This window comes from Ictidomys tridecemlineatus, chromosome 6 (assembly GCF_052094955.1).
Source record: "Ictidomys tridecemlineatus isolate mIctTri1 chromosome 6, mIctTri1.hap1, whole genome shotgun sequence".
Lineage (NCBI taxonomy): Eukaryota > Metazoa > Chordata > Mammalia > Rodentia > Sciuridae > Ictidomys > Ictidomys tridecemlineatus.
This window is the reverse complement of record NC_135482.1, coordinates 167,118,259-167,135,767: the sequence shown is the minus strand read 5'-3', so window position 1 is coordinate 167,135,767 and position 17,509 is coordinate 167,118,259. Positions and strand designations below refer to the sequence as shown.

The window sequence follows — 17,509 nt, the reverse complement described above, 5'->3', positions numbered from 1 at the left end:
AGGAGAACAAGGTGTCAGAGGAGTAAGGGTAGCACAGTCTGAGCACTGCCAGGATCTTGGTCTGAACACAGACTGAGCAGCTTCAAAAGTAATGATCGGGATAGATCAGGCTGAACCTGGAAATCCACAGACAGGGTTGACTTGATGAGTGCAGCAGCTGTAGGGAAATGGGGCTAAGGAGAAAGCAGCACAGGTGGTCTTGGGGAAGATGAAGAGTCTAGCCGTGGGGGTGCAGGATGGATTTGCACATGCATTGGGGCAGGGCGAAGTAGGCTGACATTTGTTGAAGGATTCCATCTCTGGACCACATGGTGCTGTATGTGTATGGGTTATCTCACTTGATCCTTGAAGTAATCACAGGAACAGATGGTCTTGATGCTGTGAGTGTAGCTACCTAAAATATGGCATTACACATGGGAAACTGCTTGGTGCTTTAAATGGGAGGGATTGTGGACATATCCATTTTTTACTTAATTTTTTTAAATATAAATTGATTTCTGACCAGGAATTTTTTTTGTCAACTTAAGAAGGAAACTCATTCATATTTTGTGAACTTGTTATGCCAAACATTTCCTGGTCCCTGGGTACTCCCAGCTCTGCAGAGGAAAAGCTGTGGATGAGAAGACCTAGAATTCAAGGGCCACTTCATTTCTTATCTGTTGCCTACTTTGGGGCAACTTTCTTCTCTGGACCTCAGTCTCTTCATCTGGAGAGTCAAATGACATTGCTGCTAACTACCACCTGTAATTATTTCAAGTACACACACGATGCATTGTTTGAAGTGTTTCAACAAGAATCTTTTATTTTTTTGTTCAGTGTGCAAATAACATTTTATTGATTTGATGTATCACAATATAGTTAATCTTATTTTTCGGGTTTGGGGCTATTGTAGAAAATATGGCAATGAATGATTCCTCACAAACACATTTTTACTTCTCCCATACAAGAACTTACAAGATGGAGTGATATGAACATGGTTTTTCTTCTTGTATGCATTGTCATATAGCTATCTTAAAAGGTTTGTGCTCACTTGCAAGTCAAACAAAAATAAACAGGAAAACCCATTTTCCTACATAATCTCAGCTGGACTAGGTTTTTATTCTTTAGTATGTGTTAATTGGTAACTCAACGTCACTGTAATTTTTATTTTTGAAAAAAATTCTAGAAGAAACAACATATTTGTTCACTCATTTCCCACTATGTAGATTTTTTTTCACCAGTCTATTAAAGATTTTTTTCCCCATCTCATTTAGTTTTCTTTACTATAGCTCTCTTTATGTGAACTAAGAAAAGAAACTAGAATCGAAATTGTGCCTCTAGCCATGTTTATTATTTGGGCTTTTTCCCCCTACTCTTTTCCAGAAAGACTTAAAAGGAATTACTGATGCTTTTGTTTATAAACCTCACTTTACTCTGAAATAATTGGCAGAGATCAAAAGGAGTTTAGGGATAGGTGCAGAGTGATCAGCTGATAAACATTTTTCCTTTCATTTACCCAACGTAGTAGCTTTCACAATAGAAAGATCACACGCAAAGGTTATTTTCTCCTGATAGGCAGCCAGCTTCGTGTTGGTGGGAAGGTGGGAGGAGAAACCTTTATCTTCAGAGAGGAATGGAAGTCAATGAAAAGAGTTGTCTGTTTGCTCTGAGGAATGGAGGGGAATCTAGTGGAGAGGGGCGGGCGGGGAAGGGATATTTGTTTTTCCTTAAGTGGTTATAATGAAAGCCTTCCACCCAATTGCTCGGTGAACCAGAAAAAGGTATTTGTGAAGTTGTGTTTTTAAGAACATCACAAAGGAGCCTTGAGGACCTCTCCGTAGAAAAGCTTGCTCTTCAGCGACACCTTGTGGAAGGTGCATCATCCTGCAATGTAGATATTCGGTTTTAGGATTGAGCTAAATTGCCTCTATTAGTTGAGTGCTTCTTCACCCTTACCAATTTCCCCCCCTGAAAGAGGATGGCATTTTTGAACAATTAAGTCAGCTGTTTTGTGTCTGTGTAGTAACCACTGAACAGTAAGCTGTATTTCATGTCGATTTCGAGAGTTGTGTATCAAACCATGCAGCTGTATGGATTCTTCAAGTTGCATGCTGGAAATTTTTTTTTTTTTTAAACATCAGAAATTTATTAGTTTCTCAAAACATTACATTGATCTTGACATATTATATATCATATACATTTGTTTCAAATAGCGTATGAATTCTTATTATTCCCACGTGTATAGATTGCAGGAGCATGCTGGAAATTTTAAGGTCACTCTTTCAAGAAAGTATTAATGAAGGGTTTTAAATTTTTATTTTCCAGGTGGAAACAAGTTAACCAATCAGCATTTTCGTCTGAATTGGGCATGGATCTCCTTTGAAAAGGAATATTACCTGATCAATGAGGATTCTAAATTTCTCGATGTTGTTCTTAAACGTAGAGGTTACTTGGGAGAAACTTCATTTATAAGTAAGTTTAATTTGCATTTCTGTCTCAAAATCCCATTATTCTAGCAGCAGTTTATAACTTCCCTCCAGTTCACTTCTCTAGTTTAAACATTCAGGGAGACATTGGCATTTCTTTAACTGGTTCAAACAAACAAACAAACTGCAGATTTGTGTCAAGGGATGTACTTCTTCAAGCCGTCAACCTAAATGTGTTTTTTTTTTCTGATATAAAATAACTTTATAAAATAGGAAGTAATCACTCATGAATTAACAACTAAAAACAAATGTCACTAGGTCTTAGAATAAGCTTAGGCTTATTCTAAATTGAAACAACAGTGTAAAACACTAATAAATAAGCAAAAAATCTATTCAGTGATTTATTAAGCATGAAAGTGTAGTTTACTATTTATTTGTTGAATTCGAATGCTCCAACTGATCACTAAAAGTTCTATGAATATCATCAATGTGTTATATAAAAGTTTATGTTGTGATTTTTCTTGGTAACAAATATTAAAGTGTTAATTATTACTCACTTTCTTCTGCTTTATTTTCTTTTAGTGAAACTGAAAGTCAAAAGCAAATGAGTATAACTTTTTCAACTCTAATTCAAGTTCAAATTCATTCACGCATAAAATAGGGAAAAATAGATATACTGGTGACTTGAAGCTATGATATAGTGGCACAAAATATTTGATAACGTTTATGAAAATTGGCAGCACCTTAACAATTGTATTATTTTGGGTACTATGTAGCTTATTGACATTTAGGTTGATAGAATTTACATGGTAAAAGCTTTTCATTAAGTTAGACTATCAACTAAGGAATCTAGGGAAGTATTAGCAAAATAAAAGGGTAGTAACCCTGTTTGTCTTCAGAATGGTTATTTTGAAATTTTACTGGTCTATGAACCTTTAAGTAGTACTCAGTCCTTATCAACAGAAAACCACCCCCTCATACCACCACACCTTTGCCTGGCCGCGACCTCCTGCCCTCCTCATGATTTCCCCTGATGTGTTTTAATACTGGATATTAATTGCTGCTTACTTTAAAAATATTTCTTTTTTTAACTTTAGAAAAGGGTTTTCATACTCTGTGGATTTCTTGAGGCTGGCTTCTGGGGGGCGGGGGGGGTTGGCACCTGCAGATGTTGGGGCAGCTGTGCTTCCTTCTTTGTTTGCATGTGCTCCCACACGGCTGTCCTTTAAACTCTGTGTGGAACCTTCTAGGGTGTAATGAGTGCTCTTATTGCTCTCCCTTTGGGGGCATGTTCTGTCTGCACACACAGGCCCTGCAGAACCTGTCGTACCTGTTGCAGTGAGAGGTTAATCTGTAGGGGAGTTGGGGGGTGGGAAGGTGGTACTGGGGATTGAACCAGGGGTACTTTACCACTGAGCCACATCCCCAGCCCTTTTTACTTTTTGAGATGGGGTCTGGCTAGGTTGCAGAGGCTAGCCTCAAAACCTGCAGTCCTTCTGCATCAACCCTCACCTGCCCGAACCCTATTGCTGAGATTACAGGCCTGTGCCACTGCACCTGGCAGAGATTAATCTTAACTGTGCTACATGTTAAGAATATAGCAAATAAATTGTTCAGAAAAGTCACTAAAAAACAGTACCTTAGCAACAGGGCACCTTAGCAATTATTAAGGATATCTGGGTAGCATTTGTTTCCACTCCTCGCAAATTTATTTGCTCACAACTGGCCTGTGGATAAAAGTGAGAAGTTAATAGTTGGAAAAGATTTTAAAATTGTCCTTTTGGATTTTTTTCCTCCACTGCCTGTTGTTTGTTTGTTTTCCACTTAAGCCCAATGCTAAAATATTTTAAAAGAGCTGTTTTCCAAGTTATTTTCTTTTGTTTCAACGAACTATTATTTCCCTACAAATTAATGGTGGCACTGGCGATTCTACAATAGCTCTAAAGCGTTACTTGGTTAACCTCAGATTATGACTTAGTAAACTGCAGTAATAGTTAGAAAATTCTGTGTGCAACCCACCTCTTCCATCAATGAAAATGGCACAGCATTCTTGCTAGGGCCTGGAATGAAAGTCAGATTACCCATTAAGTCCAAGTTTCTTTGTTTTAATGAAATTGACACAGGTTCATTAAAATAGTTTGGAAGTCATAATCTAGAGCTTATATATATATATATATATATATATATATAATATTAATTAGATTCTAATTACATTATTATGTAATTATGCTACATATCATAAAATTATATTGTATGTTACATACTATATTTAAGTGTTTAGAGGTGTTCCATGTCTGGAATGATGGGACAAAGCAGGATAAACTGAACTTCTGTCTGGTAGGTCTCTGCACTGAGAATATTCCATGTAGCCGTCCCCACACAACTTCCACTGTCACTAACGGACTTTTAGAAAGAGCTAGATTGCACGATAGCTAAAAACAAAATATCACTTGAACAGTGAGTCATGAGTTATTTGTAGATGTATTTCTCAAAGCTGATCATTCACTTTATAACTGTTATAATCTACTAATAAACTAAATGTGTATTTGTATTTCACAGTAGTCTTTGTATCTCAAAGATCTTATTGCTACTATTATCAAACATTCACCAAAGGCAAAATGCTTTATCATAAACATGAAGCACTTTATGTCTCTCTCTTAGTCCACAGCAACCCTTTACTCACTAGCTCAACTAATATTTCCTAGAGTGCTCATTACATGCCAGGTGCTGTGTTAGGTAATGGCCTTTGAAGTGCTAATGATAGCTAACATTTACTGAATTCTTATGTGCCAAGCCTCATTCCCAACACCTTCCATAGTTCACCCTGCTAGAAGAGTGCCATTATATCCCTCATTTTACAGGTGAGAAACAGAGAGGTTATGATATGCCCAAAGTTATGCATTTAGTAAGGGACAAAGCTGAGATTTGGTTCCAAGGCCCACACCCTTAACCACTGAATCACGGGTTTCTTATATTGGAGAGAAGGCAGTAAGTCATCTGCAATCCCATGTCTATATACTGATTTGATACACAAAATCTTTTTTTTTTTTTCACTCCGAAAGTACTTGGGTATTTCTCCCTGTAAGACAAAAAGATGCAATTGTGGTTTCACTTCATAAGCAAACTGAAAAATTATGGGTGTTTCAGTAGCAACATTTGGGATTTAGTACTTATTATTTTTTAGGTTGAAGGAGTTGACTCTTGTGTAGTAAAGATGACTAGTTGGCACTAGTTTCTATTCCCTGCATTACATGAATAACTTTTTGTTTTTCATGGTCTTTTGAATCTCCAGGAAAAGAATGTATTGGTTATAAAAGAAAAATACAGCAAAATAAAAAACAGGAGCTATCAGAGGCAGACTAGCAGATTTTTGGTGGTCATGCCACTGGGGATGGTTGGGTCAGTGAGCAGCATTCATTCTGAAACCTCACAGAGAATGGCTCCTTCTGTCATCCCCTTGGTGATGGATTGCAGTGGATCCAAGAGGTGTTGACAACCACTCTGGGCATTAGGAACCAGAGAGCCAGTAGGAAGTCTGCAACATTGAGTAGTATGCATACTACTATAGTTGCTATTCTGCGGCCCTTCTCCTGCCATTAAAAAAATTATATTTCATCCATAACTGAAAAGAAACACACAATGCAATCTTTATCTGTCCGTTATTTTTCTAAGACCTGTAAGACAAATGCTTTTGACAAAACCTTTATTTTGATCCTCATTTTAACGGCCAATAATATATTCAGATGAATAAATAAATCTTCAAATTAATTTTGTTTGTGCTGAGAGCCAAGGGTTTTTTTCTGTTTTGTTCTCTGACACATACCCAGCATAGAGAACAAAGCCTAGCACATAGTAAGTACTCAATGAATATTTGAGGTTGAATGCTTCTTTTTTGGTACAGTTTCAATTCTACTTTGAAAAACAAAAGGAATTTTTTTTCCTAAAATGATAATTTTTTAATTAAAGGAAAACTGTTACAAATAAGTGATGTTCAGACTTTTAAATTTCACAATCACAATACTTTTTGTCCCCTCTTTAAATCTTCCTTACCAACTTCTCAGAAATTGTGTCAATGTTTAGAAAAAATATACTTGAAACTTATACTTGATTTGCCTGAGAGGTTCTGATTCAGTACTTAAGGGTATATAAGGTGCTATTGTGATTTTACAACCTTTCTATGATATTGAATTTGTTCACTGCTTTTTTTGATAATATATCCTATGGTTTGAGTCCCTAGTATAGTAATGCTAAAGATCTTCTTGTGATTTAGATAGATAGAGGCTTGGTGATTATTCGGCCTTCCCAGACAGCTGAAATTGACCTTGAGTGAACCATCCAATAAGCCAAGCATACTGCTCATAATAACTATATCTATTTAGCTCTTTGATCCTGTTCACATAATTTCAAGGATGGGGTGTTCCACAACTAAAAACCTGGGAAGGACCATAGTAAAAAACACTGAATTAGATTCCCTTAAGGGTTCCAGTTCCATTAAATGTTTAAGAAATATTATAATTTTTATTACCATTTGACCATGAATTAGATTTTCAAAGAGTTAGATTATCAAAGAATTAGAATTAGATTATCAAAGAATTCTTTGTCCCACAGAGTGTTTTTATTGACCTGTATTTTCTAGTTAGAATATGATTTTGTAAGAGTACAGATATTTTACAACATGAGTATGAATTTACTCAGTCTTGTTTTGTATGAAATTCTAATGCAAACTTAGCTCAAAGAGTATATTGCAAAACCATAACTGAGGCAAGAGTAGAACAGAATTATGAACTACCAACACATACAGAAGAACACTTTCATCTGCAGAGCCATACTCCATTTTAGAGAGTCAAGCAGGGTCTACTTTACTCTGCAGGACAGACATATGAATAGTTAACAAGGAAAGCCTTAACACAAATGAAAACAAAACTAAGAAAAGGATACTATGTTTCTGTGCAGGTATTGGCACAAGAGATGGGACGGCAGAAAAGGACAAGGACTTTAAAGGCAAAGCACAGAAGCAAGTGCAGTTCAACCCTGGCCAGACCAGGGCCACGTGGAGAGTGCGTATCCTGAGTGACGGGGAACATGAGCAATCCGAGACCTTCCAGGTGGTTCTCTCGGAGCCTGTGCTGGCTGCCCTGGAGTTCCCTGCAGTGACCACGGTAGAAATTGTTGACCCAGGAGATGGTAAGAACTTGTGTAATTGCTGGTGGGCTTTTATGACAAAATACTTTATAAAGAAAGTTTAAAATTCAATATTTGCATCTTCTGTAGAAGGAATTTTCTGGATTAACAGTTTAATATTTCCAGATTCATTAATGGGAAGAGGGAAACCTTAGAGTAATTAAAGTAAGCTGTATTTTTTCATTTAAGTAAATGAACTACACAGATTACCACATGTCCTTTCTGTTATTATGATTCTATCCTTTGGAACCAATATTACTCATCTCATTTTTCTTATTTATTTATAATTGTAGATGGACAGATTGCCTTTATTTTATTTATTTTCATGTGGGTGCTAAGGATAGAACCCAGTGGCTCACACCTCACACATGCTAGGCAAGTGCTCTGCTACTGAGCTAAGCCCCAGCCCACTCATTTTCCTTTTTCTTGAACTAATTCATCAGTTTTTGATTCTTTTAGCTGTCTTAAAATATCTTTCAAATGATTTAAGAGTTAGACCACTTGGAGATTGATTTTTGCTCCCAAGATTGCATTTAATCATTCAAGTTTCCTTCATTTATTCCACAGCCAAAATTTTTCATTTGGTTGTGGTTTCCATACTTGTTACATAATATGCATCCCACCTACCTGACCCTCCCCCATCTGCAATGAACAGGGTCTTGAAACATTGCTCTTAATTTCTGATAGGTTATGTGTTCTTATCATTGTTCACTCTTGGCTAATGTTGGTAAAAGTGAACCTTAATACTTTTGTGTGTAACTTGACCTTTTTCTTCCCCTTGCCAAACTTCCACAATCCTGGCTTGTTAGGCAGAAAAAAAAAGAAGAAAAAAAAGTTTGAATGGCTTTTTTGAGGGCTGGCATTTAGACAAACCTTGTAGAGACTTCTAAAGCTGAAATCCTGTCAGAAGCCAGACATGACTTTCTTTAAAGTGCCAGCCTACTTTACTTTGTCAGTCGGAACACTCTTAAACGTTCAGCAAAGATATAATCTGCTGAGTACATGAAATGGAGATGCATGTGGAAATCCCTGTGTTAAAAGGCTGAGCATAATTAACGAGAGTGGATAAGAACACAGGAGCTCTGACATGGTTTGTTTAACTAACATCTCTGCCTTTAGTCAAATATGAAGTCCAATTATGTTTATCATTTCCACTCAAGAACAGTTAGCATTTAATTACATTTAATTTTATCTGCATTATCTAGGGCTAAGACATTAAACTTTCTTCTAGTCCTGAGCTTTGGTATGTACTTCAATATTAAACCTTTTCTCTTTTAAACAGCCCATGACAGCAATAATACATTTTAACTAATCCATTAGTTAAAGCTAAAGGCCATTTCTGGAGACTTCCTTTGCAAATTTGGTACAATTGCTATACTTTACTTTAAGGAATAGAACATTTTAAACCTATTTCTGCCTTCCTATTTATAAACCCAGAATGACACACTCTACCAGTGATATCTGAGTGGTTGCATATTAAAACACATACACACACACACACACACACACACACACATAAACACAATCCCCTATATCATTTCTTCTTAGTATAGGATATATAAAATAAAAGTTTACCATAATTTTATTTATTTAATGATTATCTAAATTGTTTTGGAATTTTCTAGATCAAATGCAGCCCTTTTCATTTCAAACCATGATTATCTTTTCATAACTGACAAATGTTCCACAATGCCTGGTATGTTTCATGTCCTGTTGAAGACTATTGGTCTTCAGATTATAAGACTTTAATTTGATTCCAACTCTATTATTTCTAATTGTATGATCCTAAATCAGAGAGCTTTTATTCAGATTTAGTTTCCTAATGCACAGAACAAAACACAATAATTCTCTTATTACAGCATTTCTATGAAAGATAAAACAGAATACAAATATTGTTATTCTTAAGATCATAAATCTAATATTAGATTTCATTTTAAGATATTAATAATATTTTTTTCAAACAGAGAATCACTTTCCCAACCTCTTCAAATTTTTTTTGCTGCTTATTATACTTTCTTTCCCAGCTTTTCAAAAGTAAATTAACTTGCCCTAGGAATCATTATGCTTATAAACTCTCTCTCTCTCTCTTCCCTCCATATATTCACTCTAGAATATACTACAAGATTTTTTTTCCATGCATTAAAAAATGATCCAGTTCATTCTCTTACTGGGAAATATAGCTGCACTATATCAGGAATGCAAAGACAATAGGATGAAAGTCTTACTCTCAAAGACCATAGAGCAGGTGGGAAAGAGAGCCCTACAAATAGGTGCTTCCAACAGAACATGACATTGCTGAACAGATTCTAGGCCAGGATTGTGGGGGGCAGAAGAGTTTAAGCAATTCCATTTCATTTTATGCTGGGAGCTACTTTTCCTTATTAGTTGATTCATATGAATACATGAAAGTGCATACTTTCTCACAATACTTTACTAACCAATAACTGGTTCAGATAATGGTAATGATTAAAATTCATCAAGCCCTTATTATTCACCAGGTAGTAAGCTTAACACCTTATTATGCTCTTTCAATTAACCCCCTTTCCCTCACTCCGTTGGAGATGTGTGTTCCATTTTAGGCATTGTACTCCATGATTTTAGGAGACTCTTAATTTCACGTGTGCCAAGTTTTAAAGCATTTGTTCCCAAATTGTATAACAAAAACAAACTTTTAAACATAAATTCTATATACACACAACATATATATATAGCATATGCATATATTCATCTGGCTTTTTACATGCTCATAATTATACATTACAATTCTTTCTATCCATTTATATATTTTTAAATTATGTATTTACGATTTAGACCAAGATCCTAAATGATCATGTGTTTAATTCCATATGTCAGCATCCACATCTATTGGAAAAATAACAAACACCATTGAATGCTTATTTATTTATTTAATCTGAGGCAATACCCAGTGCTTACATGGATGGTTTATAATGTCTGTGCACCCCCCCCCCAGTTTGAAACCACAGCTCTATAAGCAATAGAGTTAATTCCCCTGTCAAAAGTGGCCCAGTCGTCAGGTATTCTGCAGCCTCTGTGCAGAAGCACAGCCTGTCTTGAGTGGCAGACACCAGCAAAAGTCTGCTGCAAGTGGCAGCCAATCACAGACCTGAGAGCTTTGGGAAGGCATGAACATGATGGAGCAAACTCTTAAGGCTGTGCTCACGGGTGCTACCTACTCCTGCCAATCCGAGAGGACCACCCAGGTGCAGTGCCACTTTTGGAAGGGCTTGGGAAGTCCACATTTTTGTCCAGCACAGACATATTTTTCATTTGAAAATGCAAGACTGAAAAAGGGTTTTTCTGATATTCTTTAAACTGCTGTAGGAGCCCTGAAGAAAGAATATACCATTCTGCCATAATAATGAAAATCAACAACTTCCTAGACAAACGGATTCATTCATTTATTGAACATATAAATACATTCAAAATCCTCATAAATAAAGAGAAGAACTGAAATAAGGAAAGAACAGGTTGCTTACCCTCTCTTTGTAATACCTCTTTGTAATACCACAAATGGGGACATTTGTGGCCCCAGAGTTTGCACAAGTGGAAAATTAGCTATTTGTTGTCATGATTTTTACCTCACTCCTTGGTTCTTCTCTAGCCCATTACTGTCATTCCTTATTTCGGTTGGATCCCATCATCTCCTTCTTTTTTGTATGCATGTAGAAATTTCCAATTAGAAGGGGCTTTAAAGTTCATGGAACATTTACCACATTTTCTAAATGAGGACCTGAGAAATAGAGTTATCCTTTATTCTCTGCAGAAGTCAACCAGTTGCAGGCTGTTTGGTTTGGTTTTCTTTGGTATTAGCAGAAATGGGTGTGATTACACTCCATCTGGGGGAACAGAAATTCCACTGAATGGCAACTGAAAGATTGCCATTGAACGATCCTTTTGCCAATGGCAGATCCTCTCTGCCCTCACAAATCACAGCAGGAAGATGCACCGGCATGACTTTTAGTCGTTTTTGAATGTGCCAAATTTTTTAAAAGCAGTGAACGCTCAGTGCTTTTATCCCTGTACTACATTTCCCTTTCCTTCCTTGATCTATTATGGCAAATTTTTAGAAGATAATTTGTTCTATCATGTTTTTAGCCAAGTCTGATTGTTCCTTTTGTTTGTTTGCTTGTTTTCATTTGTAGAGTATAATTGAGCAAAAGGACAGCATGAACATTCTCTTTCAGATAGCTACAACTACTTTATTTGTGAGAACAAAAGTCTTTTTTTTTTTTTGCCTGAGTTGAAGCACAGTCAAGACCTAAAAATAAAAACAATGGTTACAAATCCAAATGTTCATTACAGTACAATCACATTGACTAATAATGAATGCATTCACTCAATTCTGCTTTATCTTTCAAAATAAAGAGTAATGAAACCATACTGAAAGTCTAAAAATTACACACTTTTATTATCAAAAAGACAAATCCAAGATGTTAATAATAGTGGAATACAAAAGTGGGGGTGTAGGGTTATGTACTAACTTTTCTACTCTTTTTTTAAACCTAAAACTATCAAACACTAAATCATATTAAATTTTGTTAAAAGTCATTTGCAATCCTATACATAGGAATAACAATTGCTAATGTTTTAGAGCATGACTCTGTAGTCATTTTTGTTTGTTGACTGGTTGGTTTTTGTTCTTTGAGTAGTTTTTTTTTTTTTTTTTTCCCGTACTGGTCTCTGCTTACTTTGCAAGAACTTTGTATTTCTATAATTTAGCCCTTTGATTTTTCCCTCAATGAGTATCTTCAGAAAGACAGCTATAGTTTCAATATAATGTGTGAGTGAGATTTACATATATACTTTTATATAATATCCATATGTCATATTCTCTTTATATACTAATATGTATGCTGTACTGCTGTACATATGATACTTTTATAACTTTGTATGTTTACAATTGCATGTCTATATAAAATTTCTGTGATGGTACTGGGGTATTTTTGGGTTTTGGGTTTTGGTATTTTGGGGTTTGGTTTTTTTGTTTGTTTGTTTGTTTTTGATACTACAGATTGAACCCAGGACCTGTAACCACTGATACACATCCCATATCTCCAGCTCCTTTTTAATACTTTATTTAGAGACAGGATCTCACTGAGTTGCTTACAGCCTCACTAGGTTGCTGAGGCTGGTTTCAAACTTGTGATCCTCCTGCCCCAACCTCCCAAGCCGTTGAGATTACAAGCATGCATCGCTGTGCTGGGTCTAACAGTACTTATCTTTGAATTATTCCTCCCAACACTTGTTTCTAGTTTCCCTATACATTCCCCTAGGCCCCTGCTCTCTCCCCCTCTCAGCAATACTTCAAATTCCTCTTTTCTCATCTTAGTTTAGCCTTTTGTTTTCCTGGGCTTTGAGTGACACTCTCTGAGTGTTCTCCCTTCAGACAATAGAGCACAGGCTTATGAGCAAGGGTTCGGAGATGGGCTGTCTGCGTTCAACTCCATCAACATCTGCCAACCTAGCCCTTCCGGGGGTTTCTTCACATCGGTGAGCCTCATGTCCTCAGGGGTAAAATAATAGCCACAATAGTTCTCCCCTCAAAGGTCGTTGCAAAGATAAAACTAGCCAGTACACGTCAAGTGTTTAGAATAGGGCTCAGCAAACAGTAAGAAGTCGGTGTGGGTTAGCTAATCATTTTTAAAGATAATACCAGAATGACGCTTTTAGAAATTTTTCTCCTAAAGAGCTGTGCATACTTGAGGCAGCCTGTACATACACTTCTATTGTATACACAAATTGAAGTTGAAAAATAATGTTAACAGAAAAGTCTACCAGGGAAATCTTTCTTCGTCTCCCTGATACCCTTTCCTAGTTTCTCCCACAGATTACACATTTCTGTTAGAAGTTAGGTCGACAAAAGACCTGCACTTGATACTGGGCCTATTTACCCTCTGTCAGATCAACTGTAGGAGGGAATTCCAGAGCTGAGGGCATGATCCAAATTCTCAGTTTTCTTCTTTATTCATCCTTCAACATGCTGGCACTGCCAAGAAGTCCTGTCTTGTTTAATCAATGCTGCATGGGTCATGGAGTTTAGGAGGAACCTTAGGTATTAAAGGTATAAATCTTTAAAGGTTTATGCAATTAAAATCCCACCCATAAAACTTTTCTAAATAACTTATTTGAAAACAAAATTGGCCAGTATAGGTTATATTATGAATATTACATAGACTGACCATGTCTTAGCTCCAACTGTTATACCAAGATATTGGGGGTGTTAACAGACAGTTCTCTTTCACAGTTCTGGAGGCTGGGAGGTCCATAATTAAGGTGCTGGCTGATATGGTTTGTGGTAAGGGTCCCCTCTTTCTGGCTTATAGACGGTTACATTCTTGCTGTATTTGCATCGTATCACTCAGCACTCTTTGCACACTGATGGAGAGAGATTTCATTCTTGCTCCTCTTATAAGCACATTCACGCCACCCTAGGGGCCCCATGACCTCACTTAACCTTATCACTTCCCAAAGGCCCATCTGCACACCACCACACTAGAAGTTAGGGTGTCAACACATGAATTTGAAGAGACACAAACATGCACCCCTTAAAAAACCCTAGAAAAGATACCAAGCTTTCCATGATATTTCATATTCCATGCCACAAGTGCCGGACCTAAAGTCTGCCAAAACCTAGGTGACATAGGGCAATTGTACATCTGTTAATGAAAAAAAAAAAACTTTTGAAACTCAATATTTGAATACTCAAAAAACACATTGAGTGTTTTTTTGCACTAAAGTCAGGATGATTCTATGTGGAAATTTTTAATTGGTAAAATCTTACTTCATAAATGTAGGTGCAGTTCTTGCCCTTAGAAAAACTCATCTTAAAAATAAACCAGATTTTCTCTAGTTGCCACTTTGATCCCATTTAAAGCACTTGAGAGAAATTCTTAGGCCTATTGTCTCCAGTTCCTGTTCTCCCATTCTCTTTTAAACCCACTCCTTCAATATCTCGTCCCTCTCCTCCACTGAAACAGTCCTAGGGAAGATGGACAACTTCTGGTGCCTTCTCTTTGCTAAATCTCATAATGAGCTCTCACATCTCATCTCAACTGATTTAGCAGCATTTGAAACAAATGGTCTCCCCCTTTTTCTTTCTTTTTTTTTTCTTTGGAGGGATGGGTACTGGGAATTGAATTTCAGGGGCACTCCGCCACTGAACCACATCCCCAATCTTATTTTGTATTTTATTTAGAGCCAGAGTCTCACTGAGTTGCTTAGCGCCTTGCTTTTGCGGAGGCTGGCTTTGAACTCATGATCCTCCTGCCTCAGCTTCCCAAGCAGCTGGGATTATAGGCATGCGCCACTGTGCCCAGCTTCCCCCTTTTCCTTGACACAGGTTTTGCACTTGACCTCCCATGTCTTCACTCTCTTGGTTGTCCCCATCACTTATTAGCCTTCTTTGCTCAGTCTCCTCCCTGACATCTCAATGCCCTGAAGGGAGTCTGTAGACCCATTCCCCTCCTTGTCTGTAATCCTTTCCTGTGTGATTTTTTTTCTGATTCACTCACTCTGGGCATACCATCAACCTGCCCTCAACTCCCACCTGTGTATTTCCAATCTGGACCTCTCTACTGAAATCCAGGATTATATTCTCAGCAGGGCACTCTGTCATTTCAATATGGATATTTAAGACACCTCGATTTTAATATGTCTAAAATGGAATTCCAAGTTCCCCCCAAATCTGGTTCACCTATAGTCTTCCTCCCCTTCGTAAACAGAAATTTCATCTGACCATTTAGTAAAGACAACCAAACTTGGAGTCATCCTTGGTTCTTCAGGTTCTCTTACATGACATATGTGATTTTTCAGAAAATTCTTTGGGGTCTTCCTTGGTAATCTATCCTCCAGGGTCATAGTGTAACACATCCAGTAACACCTCTAATGTATCTCCCGGTCCAATCTTCTGTGATTTCCTCCTTGGGTGGTTGCAAAGTCTCCTAACCAAGTTGTTTGCTTCAGTTGCTGGCACTTAATAGCTATCTCACAGCAGCCAAAACTTACGTTCTGAAAATGTGTTAGCGTACTGTGCCATCGCCCCATGGCCAGAGCCCTCCCATGATTCCATTTTGAGAGACTGAATGTGCAGAGAAGGCCATACCACATATGAAAATTCAGCTCTACCCAGGACCTACAGAAGCCAAACCACAACCTCTATACCAATCAGACCAAGATCATCAGGACTTGACCTGATACCTTCCCTAATTCTTTTCCTTATTTCCAACTATAGACCAACCAGAGAAACCCAAATATGCAGCCCTTCACAATCCCATAGGACACCCTAATTAGTTAGCTTGCTACATCTTTCCTGCCCCACAGCCTGTAACCAGGGCTCACGGGAGATTCCCTTTCCCCTACTAAGCTTTCTCGCTTCTTTGTCTGCCTTTGGCTCTCTGTCTAAACACAAGTAAAGGTGGTGGGCTCCATCGTTATCTCAAGCTCTAAATAAACAGCATCTCTTTGCTCTCATAACTTTATTTCCACTCTTATTCACCATAAAAACCAAGGTCCTTCTAATATTCCTGAAGGCTACCTGTGATCCATCCACCATCCACCCTGTCACCTTCTCTCTGGTCCTAGGTCTTAATCCTGCCTTCCTCAATTAGCTCTGGCTGCTTGGCCTCGTGGCTGTTCCTTGTACACACTTGGCACAACATGGCCGGAAATCCTTTTCACATATTCATTCCTTTTGCCTGGAATTGTCATCTCTACAGTGTTCTCTCAAAATGGAACCATGGGAGGGCTCAGTTCATGGGGTGGTGGCACTGTACACTGACATATTTTCAGAACATTAGGGCATCTCATCACTACCTTCCAACTGCAGCTCTAATGTGACTCTATCAGAAACACCTCCTGTGACGTCTGTGTATCCTAGAACCCTCCACCCCCACAAGCCCAGCCCCAGCATGCCCTGCTACTGGAGAACACATTTTAGTTTACTATATCATATCCTGATGTGATGTCTTTTATATATTTTTTTTCTTCCTCTCCCCATCCCCCAACTAGAATGGAAACTCCAGGAGGGCATGGTTTTTGTTTACTTTCATAGCTGCTTTGCATAGTACAATTCCTGTTGAGTTGGGGTCACTCCATCAATATTTGGTGAATAAAAAAATTAGTTATTATATCTTATATTCAGATTTTTTTAAATATAAGCAATTTAAAAATTAGTGTGTCAGAGTCCCAGGAGAAAATAAATGACAGGCTCAAATCGAATTTAATAGAATTTAATAAAATTTAATTTAATAGAATTTAGCCTTGTGACTCTTTTACCAAGGTAAAGAAAAGGATCTTTAGAAGCCCAGACATAGCAGAGTGCCCCAAGATGAGTGAGGGTTACTGCTCTCACCTATGGGCCAGAGGAGCACACAGCCAGCTCTGGAAACCTGAGGTGGGCAGGGATAAATGCTGAAACTCACTAGGCTCTCACCCTCCAAGGCCACTCCTGTGTCCCCCTTTGGCTGACCCACCTGCAAGCTAGAAGTTGAAAAATGAACCATCATACATTTCATATATTTTCTAGGGTCTGGGAACAGGGTGCAAGGCTTGTTTCCACCATCCTTTATAACCATCCACCAAAGTGGGGGTGATGACTTTAAAAATAGTAACAAGGGCTGGGGATGTGGCTCAAGCGGTAGCACGCTCGCCTGGCATGCGTGCGGCCCGGGTTCAATCCTCAGCACCACATGCCAACAAAGATGTTGTGTCCGCCGAAAACTAAAAAATAAATATTGAAATTCTCTCTCTCTCTTTAAAAAAATAGTAACAAAACATCTTGTGTGTGTGTGTATGGATATGAGACTTTCAGGGAAACACTCTCCCAATTAAATACAGGGTGCCCGTTTGGGATTTATGGTGTCAAATTATTGAACTCAATGCTTTTATAATTTTACATAGTAACT

General features: G+C 37.7%; 1 protein-coding gene across 1 annotated transcript in view; it reads left to right on the top strand.

Annotated features, from left to right (window-relative positions):
- Positions 1-17,509, top strand: part of Frem2 (FRAS1 related extracellular matrix 2) — a 168,254-nt gene that overhangs the window by 69,646 nt on the left and 81,099 nt on the right. Inside the window, exons 3-4 of the mRNA XM_005330232.5 lie at positions 2,305-2,451; positions 7,359-7,589. Of these exons, the coding sequence (XP_005330289.2) occupies positions 2,305-2,451; positions 7,359-7,589 (378 nt within the window). The remainder of the gene's footprint in view (positions 1-2,304; positions 2,452-7,358; positions 7,590-17,509) is intronic.